Genomic DNA, 17,399 nt, shown 5'->3' with positions numbered 1-17,399 from the left:
TATATATTTTGAAAAAGCATCTACTATTATGAGTAAGGTACGGCTTTCTATATAAAAGAGATCCAAATGTACCCTTTGGAAAGGCTCTTTTACGCTTGGCCATTTAGTTACTACCACTTCTTTTGGCACTATTTGACGTAACTGGCATACTTTGCACGATTTTACAAATTCTGTTAAATCCTTGTCCATGGTTTTCCACCACACGTGCTGCCGTGCGTTCATTTTCATTTTTACTATACCCTCATGATTTTGGTGTAAGTTTGTGAGCGTCAGACTTTTTAGGCTTTCCGGTACTACTATCCTATCGTTAAAACATAAAATGCCGTCTTCTAATCCAAAATGCGTTTTGAGTTTAAAGAATGGTTTTAAACTATAGTCCGGTTCATGCGTCCAGCCGCCTTTTACTCTTTCATATAATGTTTTAATCAAAGGGTCTTCCTGCTGATTGAAACGTATTCTAACATCATTTAATAGCCCATTTTCTTGAACCGCCTTTATTCCTAACTGAATATTTTCAACACTTGGTGCTTCCACTAACGGAAGCCTTGACATAGCATCTGCGTTGCTCATCATTGTACCTGGTCTTTGTTCAATAATATAATCGTAATTTGAAAGGGTCAAGGCCCATCTTTGTAAACGAGCCATTGCGATCGAAGAAGTTCCTCTGGTTGGGTTGAAAATTTCTTTAACTCCGCTATTATCGGTTACTAACTTAAACTTGAACCCAAATATATATTTATGAAATTTGTTTACCCCGAACATTACGGCTAACGCTTCCTTATGTACGTGAGCATAGTTTTTTTTGCGCTTCGGTAAGTGTAGCTGAGGCAAATGCGATAGGCTTTTCTATTTTGTTTATGACGTGAGACAACACCGCTCCCACTCCATATGGACTAGCGTCCACAGCTAAAACTATTGGTTTACTGGGGTCATAAGGTTCTAAGACTTTATGATTTATTAACATTTGTTTTGTTTCTTGAAAAACTTCCTCACATTTATTATCCCAATTAAATTTTGTATTCTTTTTTAGTAACGCATGTAACGGATAAAGTTGAGCTGACAAGTTGGGTAGGAATCTACGGTAGAAATTTAATAATCCCAAAAATGCTTGTAGTTCATTTACGTTTCTCGGGCTTGCCACTTCCGCGATCGCCTTAACCTTATCTTGATTTGGTTTTATGCCGCTTGCCGAGATATTGTATCCGAGGTAATCAATACTAGATTTAAAAAATTCCGATTTTTCTAAATTCAACTTTACTCTGTGCTTGTTTAGCCTATCTAGCACCAGAAAAAGATTCCGTTTACATTCTTTTGTCGTCGCTCCTCCTACTACTATGTCGTCTATGTAGGCCATTCCTGGTGACCCCAACAGTATTTGATCTATTATTCCTTGAAAGATAGCTGGAGCCGAACTGATGCCAAATGGCATGCGTGTGTAACGATATAATCCCTTGTGGGTATTGATTGTACATATTTCTTGTGAGGCTTTTGATAATGGTACTTGCAAATACGCGGCAGTCAAATCTAATTTGCAAAAATATTTCCACTTGGAAATTTTGGATAGTATGTCATCTACATGTGGTAAAGGGTAGTGTGTTGTGGATAACATTCTATTCACGGTAACCTTGCCATCGAGGCAAACTCGAACTTTACCATTTTTCTTTTTAACTATAACAGCTGGACTTGCCCATTGTGACGTTTTGGTAGGAACTAATATTCCGTCTTTAACTAACTGATTCAAATCATTTTCAACTTCATCGATTAAGGAATACGGTACGGTGTAAGCCTTATGGAAAATTGGTGTTGCATCTGGTTTAAGAATCAAATTGGCTACAAAACCGGTTATCATGCTATTTTCATTATTATTCACCGTATTCGGGAATTGTTTTCTTATTTCGTTTAGTATATTGTACTCTTGATTTGATTCTAGCGCATTGATTTGAAATACTCTTCGCCAGGTGGGAAACATCCAATCCAAGGCGTCCCTTCCTAACAAACAATTTACTTTTCTTTGTGCTGGAATTACTGTAATTTGCAATACGCCTATTTTTCCGTCTTTCGTTCGTACTTTTACATTAAACTTCCCTAGTGGTCGTATTATTTGTCCGGTCGCAGATACATACGTAACGTACGTTTCTTTTAAAACGTGTTTTTGAAATTTTTTACGAAAAATTTCTTCTGGTATCACACTGGTACAGGCCCCACAATCGATCTCAAATTCTAGTCGTACATCTCTACAAAATAAGGATACTTTAACACGTTGACTGCCACATCACCCATTTCGTGGGTGATAGTAACACTTCCTACGGGGCCGCATCACCCAATTTTTGGGTGATGATAGAAGCGCTCAACGTACCGTGTACAAAAGACACTAATACCATGCCGTGCTTGCGAAAGACCCCTATGAGCAAAATCGCCATGCTGCCTCGCTCTATCTTTATAACAATCACACCTGTCAAAGCGCGAAAGCATGACGAATTTGATCGTGGGGACGGTCCAAAACCAATCGATTCTGAGAATTTTTGTTGTTGATTAGCTTCAGAACGGCCCGGCCGTTTATCTAAATTCTGAGAAAATACGGTAGTCGCCAATTACTTGCACCTTGATAACCATTTTCAGTTTCGTTTTGATCTTGTCGAAGTCACACGTAACTCTATTTTGTCTGAACATTTCACCGATCACCAAAAAACATGGAAAAATCATTCATTTGTGATTCAGAGAGTAGCGACGAAGATATTTTCCAAAGCATCGATAAAACCACAGATTCTAGTGAGGAAGACATCATACCGCAGAAAACAAAAACGCGTGGCAATCTTATATCGTCAGATTCGGATTCAAATTGTGCTGAAGATCAGTGTCATGATGTCGAAGATATTTTCCGTGAGCTAGTGCTTGAAGAAGAAAGAATTCTGAACAGTATTGAGGGATCAAACATAGAAAGCATTGAATGGAAAGAATTTAGTAGTCGGCAGAAGTCATTTTCTTGTGAGCGTACGAATTGCCTCAATGTGCAGTTACCTGACGATCCAAGTCCATATGATGTTTTCTCATTGTTCGTAGATGACGATATCATCAATTTGGTTGTTCAAGAAACAAATCGATATGCACAACAAAAGTTGAGTTTATTGAAGCTTTCACCAAGCGCCCGTATGCATAATTGGAAAGAAACTAATCCACAAGAAATTAAAAGTTTTCTTGGATTACTGTTGTGGATGGGGTTAGTAAATGTAAGCCCTATGGCCAATTATTGGTCCAAAAATCATTTATACAATTTCAAGCTACCTTCCAGCATAATGTCACGCAACAGATTTGAATTATTGCTGAGCAATATTCATTTTGCTGATAATACAAGTATCACTCGAGAAGATCGACTTGGAAAAATACTGCCTTTATTCAACAAACTTCACGAAAAATATGAACAAAATTATACACCCGGTGCGGAAATAGTTATAGATGAATCGTTGATTCCTTGGCGTGGAAGACTCATCTTCAAACAGTACATACCCAACAAAGCTCACAAATACGGAATAAAAATGTTCAAACTTTGTTCGAACGACGGATACACATGGGGAATGAAAATATACTCAGGAAAATCGGCCGAAGGCATACGAGAAACTGGATTAGCGCATAATGTATGTTTGCAACTTGCTGATAAGCTCTTCGACCAGGGACGAACTCTGTACATTGACAACTTTTATACAAGTTATGAGTTAGCAAAATCATGCCTAAACCGTCAGACCCATGTTGTTGGTACGTTAAGGTATAATAAAAAACCCTTCCCCAAAGTCGTTATGGATGGTAAACTTAAAAAAGGAGAAATTGTTGCCAAAGAGGATAGTAATGGGATTGTTGTGTTGAAATGGAGGGATACTCGAGATGTTAGATTGCTATCCACAAAACACGCGCCTGTCATGGTTCAAATCAACAAAAAGATTGGTAGTGCTTCCTCAAGTGTTTCATCTGTTACAAAATTAAAACCATTGGCTGTTACGGAATATAACAAGGGAAAGTGTGGAATAGACTATTCCGATCAAATGGTATCTTATGCAACAGCTTTGAGGAAAGGAATCAAATGGTACCGGAAACTGGGAATACATTTGTTGCTAGGAATTTCTGTGGTTAATGCCTTAGTGATTTACAAAACAGCTACTAGCAAACAAATAAAAATTAGAAAATTTAAGGAAATCATGGAAGGATTAAGGAACGAGTTTAAGGAACGATGTTATTCCTTACGCAGAAATACAATGGACTACGCGAAGGCTCATGGTAATGTAAAAAAAACCGTAACATATTGTCCCCGTTGTCCGGACCAGCCACAAATGTGTGAGGATTGCTTCAAAATCCTACACCGCAAATAATATAATGAACTAAATTATGAATAAAAAAATTTAATTTTTCTCAAATACCAATAAAACTTGTTTTTTTCATCGTCCAACAAAACTTATAAGAACGATAACGACAAAACGGCTAGCCTGTTCTCTCCTGAACACAATACATTTCTCTTCCTTAGAACCATATTGCTGGAAATTTCCGATGCGCTGAGCACCAACACATACGCGTGAGCCGTGCGCGGTTTGTGTGGCCTCACGAAGAATTTCACTCAAAATTGCTTGGCAGTCAACGTGTTAATTGGTAAATTTTCCATTCCAAATGCATTTACGTTTTGTAATGCCACTACTGTACCCATATGTTCTACGCCTTCTTCCTCTTCTTCCCCTTGTTCCTTCTCGAAGGCTCTCATGCCTTTTCGATTGCTCCTGCAGCACGATGCGACGTGTCCCGTTTTACCACACGCATAACAATTCCACGCTTTAACTGGACACTGATTTGGATCATGCTGTCTACCGCACCGATAACACAATACACTTCTGGTATTTCTGCTTACTCGATTTCGCTCACCACGTGCGGCAGGCGAATAATTATTCCATTTTGTACGTCGTAACGCCGCCATCTCCGCTTGCCTACATTCGTCCTGCTCTTCCGACGCTGATCTAGCTGGTGTGCTGGTCGCCTTGGTTCGCACTGTTGCTATCTCTTTTTGTGCTTCATTTGGGCTCATCTCATCATTCTGTTGCTTTGCTGCTTCCCAGGACAATGCCACATTGCACGCACTTTCGTATGTGAGCATGCTTTTTGAGAGAAGTCTCTTTCTCAGCTCCTGGTCGGTGACCCCGGCTACTAGTTGGTCACGTAGCGCCTTTTCAAGGAATGACTCAAAATTGCACAACTGTGCGGCCGCCTTCAATTCGATAATGTATTCGTTTATCGATAGCTCCTTTTGAAACACCAAGCGGAATTTGTAACGTTCCGCCACTTCATTTGTGCTGCGCTTTAGGTGCGATGTTAATGTTTTTGTAAGCACATCGTACTTTATCTCCTTAGGGTTTTTTGGCGAGCACACTTTCCTTGCCACATCGAACAATTCGGCGCCACCAATCGTTAGTAAGAACCCCGTTTTCTTGTTGTCTTCAACGTCGTTCACTTCCAGAAAAAGATCCACTCTTTCCAGGTAATTTTCTATTTCCTCTCCAAACACATACGGCTGCACTGTTCCGATCACTTGTTTCGCCATTTGACTTTTGTACTCTTTGACTTTATCCTCGTCGCCAATCTGTTGTGTACTCGTTCGTGGCATTTATTCAACTGCCCGTACGCACATTGCGGATGACCGTATGATGCGTGTGCTGCGTTACCAATACTTACATACTAATTACAATCTTAACCTAGTTTATACTTATGAACTAATTTCTTAACTCTACAGTCCTTGTTTTCGAATTCGAACTCGAAATAATTGGCGTAACTAGAGGAAACAAAGTGTCGAAATTTGTGAGAGAGTTCAGTTCAGCATAGGAAGCGATGGATAACGGACTAGGTTCGTAACCGCGAAGTGAACGAAACGAAATAAAAAAAACACAACGTAGGGTACAATAAGAAATAAAGTTCTTATTATTTTCCGCGAAATCGGTTTGACGAAACATTTGGTGCCGTGGGACCTGGATAGAAAAACAAAGTGAAAATGTCGCTAACCTCAAGCCAAGAAGATAGCTTCCATGGTTTCTCGGACGATGGACAGAATATGCAGAGTGGTTTTCGAAAATTAGCTATGGCAAAGGAGGAACAAGACGATTTGAAGCGTTGTCTAGCTAGGCTAGAACGATTCGCGGAAAATCCGACGCCAACGAGCAAAGAACAAGTCGATGCTCGTTTGAAACGGCTCGAGCAGTGCTGGGACCAGTTTCAAAAGATTTCAAAGGAAATCAATAGGTTGGATGACATGAAGAACAAGCGCTCAAACAATGAACAATTCGACGATTTCGACGAGCGTGTGATGGTGTTAACCGGGAAACTGAAAAGTATGCGGTGTTGCGCAAAACAAGAAAGCGCTACCGATTCCAAGAAACCATCGAAAGAAACGATCAAGCTTCCGAAGATCGTGTTGCCAGAGTTCTTGGGAAAATTTGATCAGTGGTTGCAGTTCAGAGACATGTTTGAACAAATGATACACGGTAATGAAGCTTTATCAAAAGTTGAAAAGTTTTATTATTTAAAGTGTGCTTTGAAAGGCGATGCTTTGAAAGTGATAGAAGGATTTCCTATATGCGCTGTAAGCTACGACGCCGCTTGGGATGCTATAGTGAAGCGATTCGCAAATCCATATTTGCAGAAGAAAAAGCATGCAAACGAACTTCTGAACTGGCCGCGCATGCGGAAGCTCAACGCAGCAAGCATAAATACGCTCATCGATGGCTTTGAAAGGCTTACGAAACTGCTTCAGCAACTCGGAGAAACTCCATCAATGTGGGGCGTCATTTTAACGCAGCTTCTAACATCGAAGTTAGATGAAACAACGCAGCGTGAGTGGGAACGTTCTGTGGAAGGCGAAAATGAGGCAACCTATACTGGCTTGATAAAATTTCTGCGTGAACAAGTTAGAATTTTGGAGGCTTTGGGTGAAAACAAGTCGGATCAGAGAACCCAACCAGCAGTTGTAAATACTCCAAAATTTACTGTTCACGTGGCAGCAGGAGAAAAGAAGGCTAAGTGTAGTGTTTGTCGTGAGGAGCATTCTACGGCCAAGTGTGAAAAGTTTTTGGCGGTTCCCGTAAAGGAACGACTCAAAATGGCTCGAGCGAATGAATTGTGTCTTAACTATTTGAGGAAGGGGCATTACAGGAGTCAGTGTTCGTCAATCGTACGCTGTAGAGCTTGCAAGGGAATGCATCATTCTCTTTTACACATGTGGCTTCCCAAGAAAGACGATGTTCCAACCAGGTCGGTACAAACAAGTGAGGTGAATAATGTTTCATTAGAAGCCGAAGTACAAGATACTTGTGATGAAAATGCGGCTCTGACAATGGCAGTCACCAGACCAACGGTTTCTTGTGGATTGCTTTCTACAGCATTGGTGAAAATAAAATCGCGAAGTGGTGAACTATGTGAGGCACGAGCCTTGTTGGACAGCGGTTCTCAAGTAAACATCTTGACGGAAGGGCTATGCAAAAAACTCAATTTAATTCGTCACAGTAGCGAAGTAAAAGCGCCGGTTTCTGCAACTGGAGAAGCGTATGTCTAAGGATAAAGTGTTGCATGCAGAATATTGTGCTTCTATAAAGCAGTATTTGGATCTTGGATACCTTAAGGAAGTATTTCCCAACGCCACAGAACAGCAGTGCAATCCCAAGATGAAGGCGTACTATCTACCCCACCACCCGGTAGTCAAGCAGTCGAGCACCAGTACGAAAGTGCGTCCAGTATTTGATGGATCTGCGAAGACGTCATCTGGTTTTGCGCTAAACCAGTGTTTACTGAATGGACCTGTTTTGCAAGACACTCTGTTCAACTTGGTGCTTAGATTCAGGATGCATGCAATTGCGCTTATTGCAGATATTGAAAAAATGTATCTGCAAGTCCGAGTTCATCATGAGCACACACCTTTGCAGCGAATTGTTTGGCGATTTTCTGAGCACGACAAGATCAAGTGCTATGAGTTACAGAGAGTCACGTTTGGGTTGACACCATCAGCGTTCCTAGCAACAAGAGTTCTCTTTCAACTGGCGGCTGATGAAGGCGGACATTTTCCGCTGGGACAAAGAGCTCTTCAAGATTGTTTCTACGTGGATGATTATATCGATGGAGCGAATAACGAAGACGAAGCTGTACAACTGGGAACGAGTTGGCTGAATTGCTAAAGAAGGGAGGATTCAATTTGAGAAAATGGAACTCCAACGTACCGTCAACCTTGCGAAATGTAGACCCAAGTGATAAGGACAATTCCAACCTAGTAAACATTGGGCATGCGGATGAAGTTAAAGCGCTAGGCGTATACTGGGATCCGGAAGCTGATGAGTTGGGAATTGCAATCAGATGAAAACTCGTCAATTGCTCATCCCACTAGAAGAACTGTTTTTTTCTGAAATAGCGAAGCTGTTTGATCCACTAAGCATAATAGCTCCAATTATTGCATGGGCAAAAATCTTGATGCAGCGATTGTGGATTGCTACGAAGGAATGGGATGATCCTATACCTCAAGAATTGGCTGATCAATGGAGTCTGTTTCAGAAACAGCTGTGTTACATACGGCAAATAAGAGTGCCGCGGTATGTATTGTGTCTCAAGAAAACATCTACTCAATTGCATTGTTTTGCAGATGCGTCAGAAGCTGCCTATGGGGCTTGCGTTTATATGCGGGTGGAAGATCAGCAAAACCGAGTAAAGGTCATTCTACTAGCTGCAAAATTCAAAGTCGCACCACTAAAGAAGTTGAGCTTGCCACGTTTGGAGCTATGCGCTGCTGTACTGGGTGCAAAATTATGGAAGACCATTTGCGACGCATTAAATGAGCAAATGGTAGATAGTTTTTTCTGGAGTGATTCTACAGTTGTACTAAACAGGCTGAGAGCCCCGTCATACACTTGGAATACCTTTGTCGCTAATAGAGTAGCTACGGTACAGGATTTGACTAAAGGAAATCATTGGCAGCATGTGAAAGGTAGTGAAAACCATGCAGACATATTGTCAAGAGGAGCATTGCCTAGTCAACTGACGAAAGAATGGTTGAGCGGTCCGAATTGGCTTTCGAATGAAAAATCCACGTGGTCTTTTGCAGAAGAGGTGTCTAGTGCAGAAGAGACACATTTAGAACGAAAACGACAAGTTGTGGTTTCCACCGTTGATGCTGCAGAACACCCCATACTGGAGAGATATTCTTCATACTGGAAATGTGGCAGAGTGACTGCATATTGTATTCGATTCATACGACGATGCCGAAAAGAGACTGTCTCAACGGGGCCTATCTCTCACAAAGAGTTTAATGAAGCAACTCGACGCTTGGTGGCCAAATTACAACGCGTCGAATTTCTAGTAGAGTTACGAGAATTGTCTAACGGGAGAGAGTTGCCGAAAAAGTCTATGCTGAGAAGAATCCGGGCATTTCTAGATGGTGAAGGTGTGATGCGAGTTGGAGGACGTTTATCGCAAGCGAACATAAAGTACAACACCAAACATCCAATGATTCTACCAAGCAAATGCAATTTAACGAAGATAATTGCAAACGCATACCATAAAGTGTCGCTCCATGGAGGTCCTCGGCTTACTCTTGCTACCATGAGGCAGGATTTTTGACCGATGAATGGAAAATCACTGGCTAATTCTATATACAAAAATTGCCTGATGTGTTTCAAAGCAAATCCTACGCCGGTCACGCAACCGGTCACGCATGGTATAAAAATAATTCTTCTCTTCTCTCTCACAGTATTGCGCACAACACAGATAATTCTCCAGCCAAGAGCGCCAAAGCCCCCCCTCCCTCTCTGGAGCTGAGCTTGCGAAAGAACACCTCCACGCGGAATGTACAAACGGAACACAATAGTAAAATTCTCGCGAAATCGAACGAGGGAGAGAGAAGCCAAAGAGCACAGAAAACAAAATAAACATTTTTAATTTTCAAGCAAGTGTAATTTTATTTTTAGAAAATTAATTTGAAAACTAAGATGGCTGCGCCCAGTGATTGAATCGCCGTATTGTCTGCGATCATGCGTGCTGTCACTTTAAATGTCAACTGTTTGCGGACTGGGCAGTATTCAACCATCGTTAAAAACGGTTGATCGAGCAAGGAGAAGGCAGTTTCAGTTTGGAGCTCAGGCTAGAAGGACGTATATAAATTAAGTAACTTTCCTGTAAAACACAACGTAGGGTAAAATAAAGAAATCCTGAAGACAAACATTTGGTGCATTGTGACCAGGATTTAGGAAGTTATTTTGTTTCTGGCCTCTTTGTTTTTGGTGAACGCGAAGCGACATGGCAACCCCTCTAGACTCGGAGGAGATGGAGGGAGGATTGTTCGCGGGTTTCTCGGAGGAGAGCCTAACATCGACGGTTATCAATACGTCGCCAGCGTTAAAAGGACCTCCGCATAGCCCGGAGGGGTATTGTGACACCAAGAAAATATAATATCGTACTTCCCGATCACATAATTGATTTAATAAAACTGAGGAATAAATTTAGAAAAAAATGGCAAAGGCATAGATTAGATACCACATTCCGGGAGTCCTATTATCTCTTAAAACGGAAAATAGAAAACTTGGTCTCCCAAGAACGAAATAAAGCTTGGAGTAAAACACTTGAAAGCATTAACCCACAACACAATAACAATAACCAGTTCTGGAAGCTAGTAAGAACAATTAGAAATCGACGAACATCTATCCCAACACTGAAAAAACTTAACTCCGTACTACTCACAGCTTCTGAAAAATGTAACGCCCTTAAAGATCACTTCGAAAATGCGCACAACTTGACCCACAACAAATCTAGTCCAATAGAACGAAAAATAATCAAGGATAACAAGAATTACTTTGCATCCAACCAAGGAAATCAGCTACTTCCATCTGAATTAATTAAACCTAAAGATTTACCAAAAGTGATAAAAAAATTTAAAAAAACAAAAAATCAATTGGTTGCGATAAAATCAATAACAAATCCATCAAGAGACTCCCGAGAAAAGCCGTTGTCTATCTAGTGCTTATATTTAACGCATGTCTTAAACTAGGCTATTTCCCAAATAATTGGAAAATTGCTAAAATAGTTGCCATTGCCAAAGCTGGTAAAGACCGTAGCAAACCTGAGAGCTACAGACCCATTAGTCTTCTAAGCTGCCTAGGTAAAATTCTAGAAAAAATAATTGCCTCCCGAATTCGAGTGCACGCTGATAACGTTTTCATCATTCCGGACTCACAGTTTGGTTTTCAACCTTCTCGAAGTATCACTCATCAGATCCACAGATTAAAAAACACCATAATCGATAATAGACTATATAACAAAGCGACGGGATTAGTGTTACTAGACAACGAAAAGGCTTTTGACTCGATATGGCATCAGGGACTTCTCCACAAGCTTATCAAGTTTAAGTTTCCTGCTTATCTCATAAATCTAATTAAATCATTTCTTGAAAATAGGAAAACATGGTACATGTAGGGAAGTCCAAATCATTGCCTTATGCACCTGTAGCCGGTGTGCCACAAGGCAGTGTATTATCACCCTTGCTATTTAATATCTATGTAGCTGACCTACCGAATGCACGTAATTGTACCAATTTCCTATACGCGGATGATTTTGCTATTTCGTCCTCGGCCAAAAACCCAAAAGTAATTATCAAACGCCTTAATAGCGCGCTAGAAACCTATGCTAAATATTGTACTAAATGGAAACTCAAAACAAATAGTTCAAAATCCGAAGCAATCTTTTTCACAAGGAAAACATGTATGCGGAAACTACCAAAAAGTGAACTAGTGATGAGGAAAGAGAAAATTCCATGGCAAAAAAGTATAAAATACCTCGGAGTTTGTTTTGACACACGGGTAACTTTCAAAACGCATACAGAAAACACGCTAATAAGAACTAACAATATGATAAAAAACATGTACCCTTTCTTAAACCGAAAATCTAAACTAAATCTAAAAAACAAACTACTCTTATACAAAACATTTTTCAGGCCAGTAATTACGTACGCTGCCCCAGCTTGGAAGGGTATTGCATTATCACACCGTAAAAGGTTACAAATAGCGCAGAACAAAATACTCAAAATGATTATTAATGTTCCTCCGTGGTTCAATACCAGGAAACTTCATATAATAACTAACATATCTACATTACAAGAGTTTATGGACAAATTAAACGGTAACTACCAAAACAGGTGTCAAGCAAGTAATCAGTATATATTGAACCAGTTAGTGGTATAATTAGGCTAGCTGATCTTAGGTTAATTTAGTTATAATGTAGTTATAGGGTTATCTTTAATAACGGTAGATATAGTGCTAGGATACTTTTAATTGATAAGTGTTTTCTGCTTTCATGGGTTTTTATGCAAATTTTTCCCATAACATTATTCTCATCTAAATCTATCAATGAAAGATACCAGCAATTGCTAATTAAGTAAACATAATCAATGAGGAAAGAAATAGGTGCGAACCCATTAGGCAATAATTTAAAGTGTGTAACAACAGCATTGTAATAATAATCCAAAATAAATTACTACTACTACTACTACTACTAGCCCGGAGGGGTTACTGAAGGAAAAGATTAGAAATGACTCGGAGGACGATTGTAAATCGGGAGCATTTCAAAACGTTAAGAAAGTGTTAGACACGAAGAAAGCAGAGCGTGATGTGATTATGCGGTGCTTGAAGCGTCAAGAGGATTTTTTGGAAAATTACTCGGAAAGTGACGCCAAATTCGTGCATGTAAGGATGCAGCGTGTAAAAACGTGTTAGAAGAATTTCCAAGAACTGAGCCGAGTGATACGCTCGCTCGAAGACGGAGTGAGTGAAAGCGAAAATCTTTTGGACGAGTTCGACGAGCGGTGTACGGTGTTAATAGCGGAGTTCGAGGAAATTCTGAAGCGCATTTATAATGAACCTCGGTCAGTAACGGGCATTGTGAAGGATGACAAAAGTGTTAAGCTACCGCGTTTAGAGATACCTGAATTTTCTGGAAAGTTCGAGGCATGGTTGCCTTTCCACAGTATGTACGTAACCACAGTGCACGAAAACAAAGCAATTACGGACTCACAAAAGATTATGTATCTGAAGCGTGCACTCAAAGGAGAAGCGTTACGCGTAATTGATTCTTTTCCTACGTGTGGTTCAGCATATGACGCAGCATGGAACAGCGCTCACAAACAGATACGCGAATGAGTATTTGCTAAAGAAGCTTTACGTAAATGAGCTCCTAAACATGCCAAAGATGAAAGTTCGAGGAACTAAGGAAATCCACGGTGTAATAGTTGCTTTTCAGCGCAACGCCAAATTTTTGGATCAGCTAGGTGAAAACACTAGTGGTTGGGGCATGCTTTTGTCACAATTGTTGCTGTCAAAGCTGGACGATGATACACAGGTCAAATGGGAACGTTTTGTAGAAAGAGATGGAAATTGTACTGTGAGTGGTCTACTAGATTTTCTTCGTGCGGAAACACGTGTGTTGAATGCTAGAGAACCCGATCTGCTCAGTTTGAGCAATGTTAGAAAGCCTGATCGCCGCGTTTCAAACTTGGCATTAACACAGGACGTTAAATATGTACATTGCGACAAACAACACTGCATCAAGGACTGTAAAGCGTTTATCGATCTGAAAGTCTAATGGCTAATAAAAAGCGGTTGTGTCTAAACTACTTAGGATCCGGGCATTGGGCTGTGAAATGTTTTTCTAAGGATCGGTGTGTAAAGTGTCAAAAGCGTCATCACTCATTGCTGCATCGAGATGAAACAGCCAAGCTGGAAGTTCGAGAAGAAAAGGCCGAAGCCACCAGTATGCTAGCGGCTTTACCAGTGCGTACATCGACTGCGCCCGGGCAAGTGATTCTGTCAACTGCGAAAGTGCGCGTAAAGGGCCGAAACGGGAAATGGGTTTCCGCTAGAGCACTGTTGGATAATGGATCGCAAATTAACATCATGACTAAAGAACTCTGCCAGCGTTTAAAGCTTTCATTGTTACCTGGAAACATTAAAGTAACTGGTATAGGAAAGGTAGGCGTGCAAAATACCGAGTTGGCGAAAGCATTGGTAGTTTCGAACGAACGAACATTCTTGGAGAAAGATGATTTTGTGATACTTGATCACATAACAGAAAATCAACCGTGTAGTAGCATCAACGTGGATGTTAAGCAGCTGCCGAAAAATATGGTTTTGGCAGATCCGAACTTCTTCAGAAAGGGACCGATCGACTTGTTGCTGGGAGCGGAATATTTTGTGAACATCCTGCATCCAGACTACGCTATTGTTCTTTCTAATGGTGTTCACCCCAGTTTCGTTAAAACTGTTTTTGGATGGGTTGCATCAGGAAAAGCGGGTTTGCTCGAGAAGCAACGAGCAACATGCCATCTGGTAACGATCGAAGATTCGTTGGACACCTTGACCCACTGCATGGAACGTTTCTGGTCAATCGAGGACGTGCTAGAAGGAGATCCATACTCACAGTTGGAAAAGGATTGTGAGGATCATTTTGCGCAAAATGTTTGCCGTGACGACGAAGGAAGGTATGTAGTGAAATTACCGTTTAACATCGGTGAGAAGAATCTTTTAGGAAAATCGAAGGAAAATGCAACCAAGAGATTTCTTCAGCTGGAAAGGCGATTCAACAGAAATCCATCGTTGGGACATGACTATGCTGCAGTGATCGCCGATTACGTTAAGAAAAGCTACCTGCAGAAGGTGGAAGTCAATGATGATCAGCAGCAATGTTATTACCTTCCCCATCACCCGGTGATTAAGGTTTCGAGCAGTACGACAAAAATACGACCAGTTTTTGATGGATCATTGAAGACGTCAAATAATGTATCGCTAAATGACATTCTATTAAAGGGTCCAGTTATATAGGACACATTGTTGGAACATTTGTTGCGTTTCCGAATGCGAACCATTGCTGTTGTTGCAGACATAAAGCAAATGTATTTGCAGGTGAAAGTACATCAGGAGCATACGCGTTTCCAACGTATTTTATGGCGCGATAATTCTTCGGTTCCAATAGAAACGTACGAATTGCAACGTGTTACATTCGGTTTGACTCCGTCGTCGTTTTTGGCAACGCGCGTGTTGAAACAATTGGCTATAGACGAAGGAGATCGCTTCCCCAAAGCAAAGAAAGCGCTGGAGCAGGATTTCTACGTGGATGATTTCCTGGGAGGAGCCAACACCGAAGAAGAGGCACGCTGTCTTTTGGTTGAGTTGATTCAAATTATGGAAAAGGGTAGATTCCATCTTCAAAAATGGAATTCCAATTCGGCTTACATCTTAGGGGATGTTCCATCGGAGGATTTAGCAAGCTCACACGTCGTGAAGTTGGGTGCTGAAGAGCACGTAAAAGCGCTGGGGATAGCTTGGCAACCCGAAACAGACAAGCTATTCATCGAAGCAAGTGTTACTGGTTTGGAGCAATCATGGACGCGTAGGCGTGTATACTCTATGGTGGCTAGATTGTTTGATCCCTTAGGACTCCTAGCTCCGATAGTGTCTTGGGCTAAAATACAGATGCAAGCACTATGGATAGCCACAGATACTTGGGACGAAGCCATACCGCAGGAAATGGAACACAAGTGGAACGACTTCCAGAATCAACTAACTTTATTGAAGGACATCAAGTTTGACAGACATGCTGTGCTCGGTGAAGCGGTTAATATCCAAATCCATTGTTTTTCCGATGCTTCTGAGGCAGCATACGGTGCATGAGTGTACATCCGATCCATGGATAGATGTGGAAACGTTAAGGTGGAAATCGTTGCAGCGAAGTCGAGACCAGCACCGTTGAAGAAAATTAGTCTTGCCAGGTTGGAGCTGTGTGGCGCAGTGTTGGCCACCAAGTTAAGAGGATGTGTTGGCAAAGCGTTAAAATTGGAGGAAGCGGAAACGTTCATGTGGACTGACTCCACTATAGTTTTGCATTGGTTGCGTTCCCCTTCGTACACATGGGCAACCTTTATTGCAAATAGAGTATCGATAATCCAAGAGCTCGGTAAAGGTTACAGATGGTTACATGTAAAAGGTAGTGAAAATCCATCTGATGTCGTGTCACGAGGAGCCCTTCTAAAGAAATTGCTTATTAATAAGCTATTGTTTCATGGTCCTTCTTGGCTGAAAGAAGCTGAGGACAAATGGAATCTCTTACGAGTAGTAGACCCTCCCGAAGACGTGGATTTTGAAAGAAAGCAAAAGGTGCTAGTGGTCGTCAGCCAAGAATCCCCGAAGGAATGGTCTGAGAAATATTCTACATTTTAGAAATGCGTTAAAGTGATGGCATATTGTCTCAGATTCATCAAGCATTGCAAGAAGTCAAGCCACAAATATGAAGGCATTTGTTTGTCTATCGAAGAGATTGCGACGGCTAAGACAGTGCTTTTAAGAATGCTACAGCGAGACAATTTTGCAGCCGAAGCGAAAGAGCTGTCTAATGGCCGTGTCGTCCCACCAAGCTCTAAGTTAAAGAAATTAGGAGCATTTTTGGACGAAGATGGATTATTACGTGTGGGTGGACGTTTGGCTCAACTTGCAATGCCATACGCCGAAAAACATCCTTTAATTTTGCCGTGTAACGCAAACCTGACTAAACTGATTGCGCATATGTACCATCTACGAGCGATGCATGGAGGCCCCAGAGCAACTTTGGCAGCAATGCGACGACAATATTGGTCGTTTAATGGAAGACGTGTGGTGAACGGGGTTTGCAGAAGCTGTGTTACGTGTTTTAAGGCGGCATCCATTCCCGTAGTACAGCCTTCCAGGCAACTACCTGTAAGGATTAAGTATGGAAAGGAAGCCAGAAAGGCGAAGGCGAAAAGACGAACTGAGAAGGGAATAGAAAGTGAGAGCGAAAAAGGTATCAAAGCGAAACTAATTGTGACAGCGCGATGAGGGAAGGAGCGAAAGACTCAGTCTTGTGATTGAACGCATAGAAGATAGACGGAATACGATCAGCGGAAGCAAAAAAAAAAAATAAAAAATATAGAATTTAAAAAATATATATTTAAAAAAAAAGAAAAATATATATAAAGATGTCTGCAAATCACGACAATGGCGCAAGTCGGTAAGATAGTTAATATATAGGTTGCTCTAGAGATCGTCGTATTGACTGATTATATATTGACTGAAGAGGGCACGTACACAATGTTTAATTGTGTTTTTCTGTTGCGGTGTGAAGTTCTTGAAGAGGACAATTCAAGCAATCGTATTGCAGGAAAATAGGGCGACCCTCATACAGAGAAAGTGAATATGAAGTGGTTTAACAATGCAAGAAGGAGAACCTCGAGCGGTTCTAGTGAGAATGATCCTGGTGTGTGTGTGTATGTTAACACGCGCAGCGCTACGGTTGTTCTAAGTAGCCGTTTCGGTTCGGTATTGTTGTGACGCGTTTGAGCATGT

The 17,399-nt window shown here is 41.1% G+C and overlaps 1 protein-coding gene across 1 annotated transcript; it reads left to right on the top strand.

Moving 5' to 3' along the window:
- Positions 1–6,016: 6,016 nt before the first annotated feature.
- On the top strand, positions 6,017–14,864 carry LOC128297391 (uncharacterized). Its single transcript, XM_053033025.1, has 2 exons — positions 6,017–6,506; positions 14,329–14,864. Exons 1-2 carry the CDS (start codon positions 6,017–6,019, stop codon positions 14,862–14,864), a joined length of 1,026 nt encoding a protein of 341 aa, XP_052888985.1.
- Positions 14,865–17,399: the final 2,535 nt, after the last annotated feature.

This window comes from Anopheles moucheti, chromosome 2 (genome assembly GCF_943734755.1).
Source record: "Anopheles moucheti chromosome 2, idAnoMoucSN_F20_07, whole genome shotgun sequence".
Lineage (NCBI taxonomy): Eukaryota > Metazoa > Arthropoda > Insecta > Diptera > Culicidae > Anopheles > Anopheles moucheti.
The sequence above is the reverse complement of the archived record's forward strand: the minus strand, read 5'-3'. Positions and strand labels throughout refer to the sequence as shown.